This window comes from Acinonyx jubatus, chromosome D1, assembly GCF_027475565.1.
Source record: "Acinonyx jubatus isolate Ajub_Pintada_27869175 chromosome D1, VMU_Ajub_asm_v1.0, whole genome shotgun sequence".
NCBI classification, from domain to species: Eukaryota; Metazoa; Chordata; class Mammalia; order Carnivora; family Felidae; genus Acinonyx; species Acinonyx jubatus.
This window is the reverse complement of record NC_069390.1, coordinates 52,110,247-52,122,712: the sequence shown is the minus strand read 5'-3', so window position 1 is coordinate 52,122,712 and position 12,466 is coordinate 52,110,247. Positions and strand designations below refer to the sequence as shown.

General features: G+C 33.5%; 1 protein-coding gene across 1 annotated transcript; it reads left to right on the top strand.

Moving 5' to 3' along the window:
- The first annotated feature begins 10,629 nt into the window (after positions 1-10,629).
- On the top strand, positions 10,630-12,069 carry LOC106977789 (olfactory receptor 52N4-like). Its single transcript, XM_015075345.2, has one exon. The coding sequence runs from the start codon at positions 10,886-10,888 to the stop codon at positions 11,849-11,851; it is 966 nt and encodes a 321-aa protein (XP_014930831.1). The 5' UTR covers positions 10,630-10,885; the 3' UTR covers positions 11,852-12,069.
- The last annotated feature ends 397 nt before the right edge of the window (positions 12,070-12,466 follow it).

The following is a 12,466-nucleotide window of genomic DNA, read 5'->3' as shown; positions in this document are numbered from 1 at the left end:
AGGACAGTTACCAAAAAAAACTGTTTTTCATGACAGAGAGGAGCTCCTGTTTAGTCAAGAGGTGTAAAATGTTTTGGGAAGTACTATTTTGGTCATGGAAACGGAGCTTGTTGATTGGTGCATTTCTAAATAGATGTTTTGAAAATCTCAACTGGCCTGCCAACTGAGATTTCCATGAATTTTTTTTCCTTCTCAGTCTTGTGAAGAATGAGTCTAATAATTAATACATATCCTTGAGCAAAGCCTGATTAGCCCATTTCATTAAAAAATAAAGTAGAAGTAATATGACAATAAATTATATTTTAAAATAATAAATAAATAAATAAATAAATAAATAAATAAATAATAAAGTAGAAGTAGGTGATTCTGATTCTGAATACCTATTATGATTTCTAGGTTGAGAGCCAGTTGTTGCTTTTCCCTGGAAAATATGTGCTGTATATTTTTAATCACTGCTTAATATGTTTTTTCAATGACTTCTTTCTGAAAGAGAAGTTATAAAGTATCCTTTGTATGGAGTCATTAAGGTAATAAATTTTCAGTCTCTGGGCATCTGAGAGAATGTGGCTGCATAGATCTCTCCTAGCTAGGACAGGCACATTATTTCACTACAGACTAATCTGTGATGCAGTTTTCTTCAACAGGACTTTTGAAAGCACACAATCTGGAGGTTGGGGTAGATAGATCTCTCTACCCAAATGTAACAAACAATATAATTTTTCATAAGAACAGCATGAGAGGGGGTCAAAATCAACTTGTTTCCTCTTATCTGCAATTGTGAATCTAATAAATACAATGAAATATCTCTGTCTAATATTCAAGATTCTTTTAAATTAATGAACAAGTCTGGTTCATTAGACTGGTGGAAATAGTGTTTTTATATTAATGTCTCATGATCTAAGCCAATTATTTAAGGGATATAGAGTAAACTGAATTATTATTCTTATAACTTTTTGTTCAACTTAAAAGAATACATATTGTCTCTGCCCAATTTTGGTAACTATACCAATCAAATTACATTTAATTATTTAATTAGTCTTTTACAATTTCACATTTTATTTTTTTTCTTTTTCTTTTATTTTTTATTAAAATTTTTTTGTTTTTTATTTTATAAAATTTACATCTCAATTAGTTAGAGGCAAGGGAAACAAGCAAAAATGAACTACTGGGACCTCATCAAAATATAAAGCTTCTGCACAGCGATGGAAACAATCAGCAAAACTAAAAGGCAACTGACAATGTGGGAGAAGATATTTGCAAATGACATATCAGATAAAGGGTTAGTATCAAAAATATATAAAGAACTTATCAAACTCAACACCAAAAACCAAATAACCCAATGAAGAAATGGGCGAAAGACATGAATAGACACTTCTCCAAGGAAGACATCCAGATGGCCAACCGACACATGAAAAAATGCTCAACATCACTCATCGTCAGGGCAATACAAACCAAAACCATAATGAGATACAATATCACTTTTTAAAATCTTACAGACCACACCACCCCCTAATATATAACCATCTTCCATTTTTTTACCCTATTTCTTTGCTTACCTTGATTTCAAAAGTTGTAACCAACTTGTTATAACCAACAAGTGTTGGTTATAAAGTGGCTTTTGTAAACAGAGGGCAAAGAGAGACTGAAGAGAGAGGCAGACCACTCCAGATTGGTAGGCATCAGGGTTAATAAGAAGGTATCATACACACAAGTCTTGTCTTGGGTGGTTGCAAGATGAGTAGCTCTCCACACCTGCCTGCTAGAATCTTAAGAGTTTATATGGAAACCTTAACTGGGTTCAGTCACATATACCATCCAGATAGTCTCAACAACATATTGCTACATATTGAGGCTATGTCTTTAAGGGAGCTTCTGGTGTGGGTAAGGCAAGTACAATGCACAGTCCAAAGACAGGGAAGAGCATGAGGAGCCTACAATTTCCTAGGTCCAGTGCTCAGATCAACCTGGGGTCATGCCATCTTGAAGACCTAGTCAAAGAACAAGTTGTCATCTTCTTTCCTTTTACTTTCTCAACTTGAAATAATTTTCCCACTAATTTGCCTTTTGGTCATCACATCCATCACCTGAAATTGCTTTTGCAATTTCACCCGTGGCTTCCATTTTAAGAAATTAAATAGGCCTCTCTCTGGGCTCATATAACTGTATGACTTAGGAATATGAAATGAAATTCTGTATTTCTGATATCTTGAAACATTTCCATTATTTTACTTCAGAAGCATGACACATTGTATGATTTTCTTCACTCCTATTTAAAAAGAAGATGTACTAAATGGTCAACAGGTAGGAAAAGATGCTCGATATCATTAATCATTAGAGAAATGAAAATCAAGTCCAAAATGAGATATCATCTCACATCCTATTAAGATGTCAATTATAGAATAAATCAAACAAAAAGTTGTTGGTGAGGATGTGGAAAAATTAGAACCCATGCCCACTGCCAGAGGGAATGCAAATTTGTTCAGCCACAATAAAAAACAGTATAGAAATTCCTCAAGAAGTTAAAAATAGAATTACCATATAATCCAGAAATCTCACTTCTGAGAATTTACCCAAAAGGACTAAAAATAAGATCTCAATGAGATATATGTACTCTCATGTTCACTGCAGCATTACTCACAACATCCAAGATATACAAGTAACCTAAAGGTCCATAAATAGATGAATAGGTAAAGAAATATAGTATATACATATAGTGTAATATTATTCAGGCATAAACACAAGGAAGCTGTCATATGCTATATCATGGATGGCCCTTGAATATATTATACTAAGTGAAATAAGTCAACCACACAAGGACATAAAACAAATGTTTTATGATTCCAATTAAAATAGGCATTTTAATGTAATTAAGCTTATAGAAGTAGAAGGTTGAATGGTAATTATCTTTATATATTATAATAAGATATATTATGATAATATAACAATTAATATATACTAATAAAACTACACATTGCCAATAAAATAAATTTTTAAAAATCCAATTAAATGAAGAGACAAACAATGTTCACAGATGAGAAGATACCAGTTTTTCCTAAAGTGATACACAGGTGTGATGCAATTCCTATGAAAATCCCAGCAAGATTTTCTGTTGATATAGACAATTGTTTTCTAAAATTTATTTGGAATATCAAAGGAATGACAGTAGCTTAAAAAAAATTGAAAATATATAATGAAATGAGGAAGTAGTCTTTGTAATTTCAAGACTTACATAGCTACAATAATCAAGACTGTGGTATTAGCAGATCATAGAACATAGATCAATGGAACAGTATAGAGTACCTAGAAATAGAACCCCACAAATATGCCCAAATGATTTTTGACAAATAAACAAAAGAAATCCATAAAGGAAATGTGGCCTTTCAAAAAACGTCTGTTAGAAGAATTAGGCATTGATAGGCAAACAAAACCAAAACACTCTTGACCTAAATCAAGACTGTACCTTGATTATACCTTATACACAAATTAACTCAAAATAATGCATTATAAACTTAAATGTAAAATTTGAAGCTCTAAAACATTTTTAAAAACTATGGGATAAAACTTTAAGATCCAGGACTAGGCAGAATTCTTAGACTTGACACCAAAACACAACTCAAAATAGAAAAAAAATAAATGAAAATTAAACCACATTAGAATTTTTTTTTTAATTTTGCTCTGCAAAAGACCCTACTAAGAGGATGAAAAGACAAGCTACAGACTGTGAAAAATACTTTCAGGACATATCCAACACACACACACACACACACACACTCAATGGTAAAAAAAATCCAATTAGAAAAGACAAAAAAAAAACAAAAACAAAAAAGCCCAGACATTTCATTGATAAGGATATATAAATGGCAAATAGACATATAAAAAAATGTTCGATATCATTAGCCATATACAAATAAAAATTAAAATTGGAATAGAATATCACTATTCAACCATGACATAAGATAAAATAAAGCATACTAAAAACATGAAATTCTGGTAAGAATATGGAAAAACAGAATCACAAATACAGTGATGGTAGCAATATAAAAAAGGACAGCTATTCTGGAAAACATTTTGACAGTGTCTTAAAAACACAGTACTGGAGCTATCATACAACTTAGCAGTTATACTCCTGAGCATTTAGCCCAGAGAAATACTTGGGTTCACACACAAAAAAGCAGTAAACTGTGAGCGACATGAATGAAAATGGCAAAATGACAATATTAAAAGTTTGTCCCTAATACAAGCAATGGATAAACTACAAAAAAAAAAAAAACAACCCTGTCAAAATCAACTTTCTCACCTTCTTGATGCTAATTAAAAGTTTTCAGCAATTAGGGGAATGCTTAATAAAAAAAATACCTGGGCCACTGTGCAAAAACAGTATGGAATTTCCTCAAAATATTAAAAATAAAAATATCATATGATCCATTAATTCCATTTCTGGGTATTTATACAATGAAAACAGAAACACTAATTTGAAAAGGTATATGCATTCCTCTGTTTATTGCAGCATTATTTACAATAGCCAAAATATGGAAGCAATCTCAGTGCCCATTGACAGGTGAATAGATAAAGTTGTGGTATATATACACAATAAGATACGCAGCCATAACAAGGATGAAGTCTTGCCGTTTGAGACATATGGATGGATCTAGGCAGTATTATGGTAAGTAAAATAAATCAGACTGAGAAAGGCAAATACATATGATTTCACTCGTGTGTGGAATCTTAACACAAAACAAAACAAAACAAATGAATAAACAAACAAAAAGCAGAATCAGACCCGTAAATACAGAAAAGAAATTGGTAGTTGCCAGAAGGTAGGAAGGTGGGAGGATGGACCAAATGGGTAAAGGAGAGTGGGAGATACAGGCTTCTAGTTATAGAATGAGTAAGTCATGGGACAACATAGGGAGTAAATGGTACAACATAGGGAATACAGTCAATGATATTGTAATTGATGTATGGTGACAGAGGGTAACTACATCTGTGGTGAGCATAGCATAATGTATAGAGATGTTGAATCACTATGTTGTACACCTGAGACTAATGTAACATTGTGTGTCAACTGTATTCAAATTAAAAAATTAAAAAGAAATAAAAAATAAAGCATTTGCGCACATATGTGTAGAAGTATATGGGAATAGCTATATGCTTAACTCATTAAACTATACTGTGTATAAACCATCTTTCAACCAGCATCTTTTTTCATTAAGGTCTAAGTGTATATAAACTTATGTGTTGAAGCATATGGGAATAGCCTGTTTTTAACTCACTGAACCTACATTGGGTATAATGTGTCTTTCAAGTAACATCATCATTCATTAAGATATAAATGTTTGTAAACTTATGTGTAGAAGCCTGTGGGAATAGATTTATGCTAAACTCTTTAAAACTACACTGTGCCCCAAAATAAATAATAATAAATTAAGCCTAAAAAGTAGAAGAATCTAAGAAAGCTTTGTGACTTTTTAAAAAATTGTGGTAAAAGTCACATAATGCAAAATTTACCATTTTAATTATGTTAAAGGTACAATTCAGTGGCTTTTAGTACATTCCTAGTGTTGTGCAACCATCACCACTAATTCCAGAATATTTTAGTCATCTCCCCAAAAAAGCCTATACATTTTAAGCAGCCACCTACTTCCCCATACTGCTGGTATCCAAAAATTTACTTTCTATTCTATGAATTTGCCTATTCTTAATATTTCATGAAAAGGGAATAACACAATATGTGGCTATCTGTCTCTGAAATCTTTGATCTAACATAAAATTTCCAAGGTTCATGTTGTTTGACCCCTTTTTAAGACCTACTACTCTGACTTGGGGATGTCTAAGTACTCAATGATGTCGTTTAATTAGAGACATTAACGAATAAGTGAATGAAATAAACGGATGGATATGTGAGTGACAAACATTCTGTGCTAAGTGCTTTTACCATGTATCCTACAAGACCTCATACAAAAAGAAAGACCACTGCAGTAGTATTAAAATAACTCACTTTTATTAAAAATTGTGCTCATTTTAATTCCTCTCCATTAAATACATGGGTATGCACAAACATACATGCACATGAAAAATTCACTTATTCAGTATCATCATATACAGTAAGAATGGAAACCATCCATTCTTTTCCTCCTCTCATAAAGGTTAGCTTGATTGCCACACAAACACCTGTGTCTCTAATGTTTTGAAGTATCCCTTTAGGATAGATAGGACATTTTTCTTAAATACCCATTTCACTAGTACAGATACCATGGGATTCAGAAATTGAATGCTGTACATGTATATATATCATATGTTTTTTGACTATGATCCTGAACACCTGGACCAGATTGTATTCAGCTCACTGTCTGTTCTTTAGAACCTAAGGTATTAAAGGAACATAAAAGTGGGACTAGAGGATTTATTATTGTTTTTTAGGCAGAAAGATAAAGTAGAGGTTTTGAATGCATATGAATTGTTTATGATATTCTCAGAAATACAGATTTGAGTCCATTCATCATGTTTGCAGGCAAGAGTGTTGTGGGAGGCTGGGAGGTTAGAAAATGTTTACCCAATGCTCAGATTGCAATTCAGCATAACATTGCATCATTATTATGAATATCTAGGCCATTTCCATAACCAAATAGGAATCATTGTTTCTGTTGTAGTGGAAGTCAGGTATGAATCATGCTTATGGCAAGAAGAAATGGGGGACATCTAGAGAAGAGTTCTCAGTCATGGTGAGAACACTCTTGCTTCTTACCTGCCCTCCCCTTGTTCTCAGAAAGAGAATCTAATTTTTCTTGTTAATTATCTAGCGACACTTAGTTGAGACTGAATTTCATCCATTTTAGATAACAACACTTGCTGAGAGGGACGCACTATCAACGAGAGAGCAAATTTATTGTGTATGGGGTTTGGGAATGGTAATAGACAAAAGTTGATATCAAAGTTGTACTTTAAAATTAACATATATGTGCTTGTGTTCCTCTTCCAATATACGTGTCCACACCCACGACATAGTATTAGTTAATTTTCCTTGCTAGAAAAATTGGATTATGATATATCTAAATCATTTTAAACCTGTTTTGGACATTTCCTTACTTATTTTGTGGTTAATAGTATACGACCTGTGTATAAGTGTGGATCTCTGACAGTTTTGCAAATATATTAAACATGGGACCTAAAATTATTGTGTAACATGAAAGTCACTTTTAGTAATTAAAGATACATCTATAGAAAGAAAGCACAAGATATAAGCAGGATATTTACTTCATATTTAGGAAAGATAGTCTCTAGAACACAGCAAAAGTAATCTCCAAAATATATTGCGTATTTTTTAAATTACATGTACCGATACTTTTCCTAAATGCATCTCCTTCTGTTGCATAGAGTTAAGAGTTGACATTTGAATGTATTAAGGAGGAATGAGTAGTGATATTATTTTTTTCAACAACTTATGACAATTTATTACACCCTAGCCACGCATTTATAAAAAATAAATTTCAATATCTATTTTAATGGTAAACATGCGCATATATGGATAAACATATATGCACTTACATACATACATAAGAATTTTATACTTTAAAAAAAATCCTTTAATGATAGCTGTGAAAATAATCATAAAAATATTTTTTATTCAAGCGTAAAGTACACATTTACAAGCCTGATAGAATGAAACTTGATAGCAGTTTGTTACCCGTGGAAACACAACACTTACATTGTGAACCCACAGTTTTCCTTTTTCCAAAATGCAAATTGGAAGGCTTTTGTTAGCCCGCTTGAAGGCCAAACGAATGACACTGAAATGAGAAGTGGAGGATGAGCTAATAAGCTGTGATATAATTAAAGTGTCTCATTTTATTTTTCACTTATTTATTTTTCAGTGTCTCAATTTAAAACTTCTGTGTACTAACAGAGTGAACCAGAGAATTATTTCAGTACTGTACAATGTTTGGTTGTGGAAAAACTTTGCCAAAGCTAGAGGTGGGTGACACACTTTGGTGTACCAGCTTTAATTTCCCCGTGTCAAGCCTTTTATTTTACTCGAAAGTGATATTGACTCAATATTTTCTTGTTTTTGTTTCTGCATTATCTCAAAGTAATATTTTATCCAAAATTTTTTGGTTTATTTTGTTTCTTGGTATGTTTCATGTTTACAAAACAAACAAGCAAAAAAGCAAAAACTTTGTGCATACTTTGTGTGTGGTCTACTTTCCGATATACCTCTTCTTCAAAACCATACAATATTGTTTTTAAAAATCACTCTGAATTAGGACTAATTCGTAGCGTAGTTCAAATAGTTGATCTTTGTTTTTCAAACCAATATATTTATTTTACTTAGGACATTATTTTTTTCCTGCTTCCTTGGGATTTCCTTTGTTTTCTCTATTTCATTTAAACTTAATGGTTTCTGGTGATTTATGAGCTTTTTTCCTCTGGTAGTTCCTTTCTGTTTTCCAAGTAATAATATTTATATTACACCATTTAATTTAATAATGCTTAAAATCAAATACAGACTATGATTCATTAATTCATTAATCTGCTCTTTTATTCCAAAATTATTGACATTTAATATGTACTAAGCATCTTGCTATAGATTGCAGGTGTAAAATACAATCTGTCTTAATGTGAAGGCTTTATTAAATTGTGGATGATTCAAGAATAGAATAAGATTTTTATAATGCCATGATATTGAAATAGTGAAAGACATTGATTCCATCAACATATCCATTCCTTACTGTAAGCCTGGTACTTTGCTAATTACACTGTATTAAGAGGCTTTAGAGGTTGGCTTTCTAAACTGTCCAAGAGACAGCTGAATCTTCCTGGAATGTGTTATACTAGAGGCTGTTATGGGAGAACACAAAAAGGAGAGAATATTGCAAAATCATGAAGCTAAAAATATCAGTATGATTTGAGGAGGAAATTATAAGCACAAGAGAGAACACTGCTCTGCCCATCTGGCCTGTCATAAACCTAACCACACTTCATGTTTAAAAGCATTTGTCCATTCCTCTTAGCAGCTCTTCTGATAGGCCTCAAAGTTAACTTCATTCTCATTCCTTCTTTTTTTTTAATGTTTATTTATTTATTTTGAGGCAGAGAAGGACAAAGGGAGACGGAGAAAGAAAATCCCAAGCAGGCTCTGTGCTGTCAGTGCAGAGCCTGATGCAGGGCTTGATCTCATGAGTTGTGCAATCATGACCTGAGCTGAAATCAACAGGTCCACACTCAGCCAACTGAGCCAGTCACCTGTGCTCTCCTCTATAGCCTCTTTCTTCAGTATGATTTAATATTCAAAATTTACCAGATATGTGAGAAACTCCTCCAATGTAAAAAAGCTACATAAAAATAAATAATTGAAACTTAAATGATATGGAAATTATATGTAATGTGTATACCTTCAAATATATATTTATTACCACCAGATACACAAGATTCAGAAGAAAATGTGATATTGGAAATTTGTAATATTAGACAACAACAAAAAATGCCAAGATATTTGGGGTATAGAGTTCAGGAATTTTTGTAGAAAATGGATTATAAAAATATATCCAATATAAACATTATTTTTTTTTTAATTTTTGAAGGAGAGAGACAGAACAGGACTGAGGGAGGGACAGAGAGAGAGAGGGAGACACAGAATCTGCAGCAGGCTCTAGGCTCTGTGCTGTCAGGATAGAGCCAGATGTGGGGCTCAAACCCACAATCTGTGAAATCATGACCTGACCTGAAGTTGGATGTTTAACCTACTGAGCCACCCAGGTGCCCCAATATAAACGTTTTAAGAGAGAAAAAAGAAAAGAGAATAAGCCCAGAAGATCTAACTAAAAGTAACAGTAGTAAAATAACAAGGATGTGGTTGTGAAGATAATATCAAAAATTAATGCAAGAAAATTTCCAAAACCAAAGGTTGCAGATTTCCAGACACAAAAAGCCCAATAAGTGCCTGCACAATAAAAGACATGCACACGGACATCTCTATCATCATAACTTCTACCACTGAATTTGAAAGCATAGAAGTTTAAAAATGTTCTTAAATATTTCAGAACCAAAAAACAAATGAAGAAAAGCAAAAGAATAGTTCATATAAAAAGGTACCAGTGGTCCTCTTACTATCTATACCTTAAGCTAGGAGATTGAGAATGTCTTTGAAATTCAGACCTTAGAAACCTCATCCACAAAGACCCACCATTTACTTAATAATAACGTGCAGATTAACAAAAATGCATTCTAGGCTTTTAATGAGGATAAAATGAGTTAATATATTTATAAACTTCTTAGAACTTTACCTGGTACATAGTAGGCATAAATATAAATTATTGTTAAACATAAAACAATAAAATATAAAAGAAAGAATAACAATGCACCTTAATCATATCTGTTGTGTTACTGGTAAGGTATTCAATGAGTTCTACTTTAAGAAAATACCTAAACTGGAGAGGGTATAGTAATTAACATTCAAATGAGATATTATATCAGATATCAATCAGAAAGATCATAATGACATAGATCATGGGTGTAACACAATTACACTTGATTATAAGTTTAGAGGGATTGTATCTATATCCTTTTGTTTTAAAGTAATGTAGATGCAATATCTGTGATAAAATCTGATGCATATTGGGTGTTAAGTATGTATTTTCAATGAACTGATAAATTAATGAATTAACAATGGCTTAAATGAGTTTAGACAATGTTTAAATAAACAGTTCCTGACATTCCAAATGTTTGTTTTGTTATTAAAATACAATATTTAACAGAGAGAAGAGACAGAGAGCACAACTAAGATTTTTTTTTTTCTATTTTTTCCAAATCTTGGAGGGTCAAAAAACAAAACAAAACAAAAATCAAATTACAACCTTACAAGCATCTTAATGATCATACCAGCCTAATTATGATAATTCTGAACCAAACAGATGTGACCCCAGCCTCATTCATTCTTAATGGGATCCCAGGACTGGAGGACATGCACATGTGGATTTCCTTCCCATTCTGCTCCATGTATGTTGTGGCAATGGTAGGGAATTGTGGGCTCCTCTACCTCATCTACTATGAGGACTCCCTGCATAGATCCATGTATTATTTTTTGGCAATGCTTTCCCTTACTGACCTTGTCATGTGCTCTAGTACAATCCCTAAAGCTCTCAGCATCTTCTGGTGTCATCTCAAGGAAATTAGATTTGAAGAATGCCTAGTCCAGATGTTCTTCATCCATACCTTCACAGGGATGGAGTCTGGGGTGCTCATGCTTATGGCCCTGGATCGCTACGTGGCCATCTGTTACCCTCTGCGCTATTCAACTATCCTCACCAATCCTGTCATTGCAAAGGTTGGGCTTGCTACTTTCCTGAGAGCGGTGTTCCTCATCATTCCCTTGATTTTCCTCACCAAGAGACTACCCTATTGCAAGGGTAATATCATACACCATACCTATTGTGACCAGCTATCGGTAGCAAAGTTATCCTGTGGAAATATCAAGGCCAATGTTATATATGGTCTGGTGGCTGCCTTCCTGATTGGGGGCTTTGACATCCTGTGCATCACAGTCTCCTACACCATGATCCTCCGGGCAGTGGTTAGCCTCTCCTCAGCAGATGCTCGGCAGAAGGCCTTTAGCACCTGCACTGCCCACATCTGTGCCATCGTTTTCTCCTACAGTCCAGCCTTCTTCTGCTTCTTTTTTAATCGTTTTGGGAGCCACACAATTCCTCCATCTTGCCACATCATTGTGGCCAATATTTATCTGCTCCTGCCTCCCACTATGAACCCTATTGTCTATGGAGTGAAAACCAAGCAGATACGAGACTGTGTCATCAGGATCTTTTCAGGTTCGAAGAAAATCAAATCCTACAGCACATAGAGGGGATATTTAGGTTAAGGGGAAGGAAAACAATACTCTGTTGGCTGTTTAGTCATGGTCTAAAGATGCCTTTTTAAGAATACTATTTTGTTCTTGACCAAGATAGGACCTGAGAAGGACAGTAAATGTTTTCAGAATCCCAAAGTCACTGATGTGGCCCTGCACACTCTGAATTTTTCACCTTCTCACCCCAGTGAAGAAGTAGTCTCATCATTAACCCAAGTTCCCGTGAGCAAAAAACAATGGGAAGCTGAGTAAATTATCAAAAGAAATGAATAAATCATAGAGATATTCTGCTGACAGGTGCCATTTTGTCTTGTTTTCAAATAGTGATTGGAATTTCTAGTTTGAAGGACATTTGTTACTTTCCTCTGGAAAATATGTGATATGTTTTTCTCATCATTACCAAAATTTCTCTATTTTCTTGCTATTGTCCTCCCGATGGAGAAACTAGTAAATATACTATGATGTCATTAGTCTGATGAGATTTCAACCTCTGGACTGTAATTCAGAAATAAGTTAGTCATCTGACTATGTCTCCTATAGAAAACTCCTAAATGGCCAACGTCTAGTAGTTACATAAAAGAAGAAACCTCGGGATCTGGAAAGAAGAAA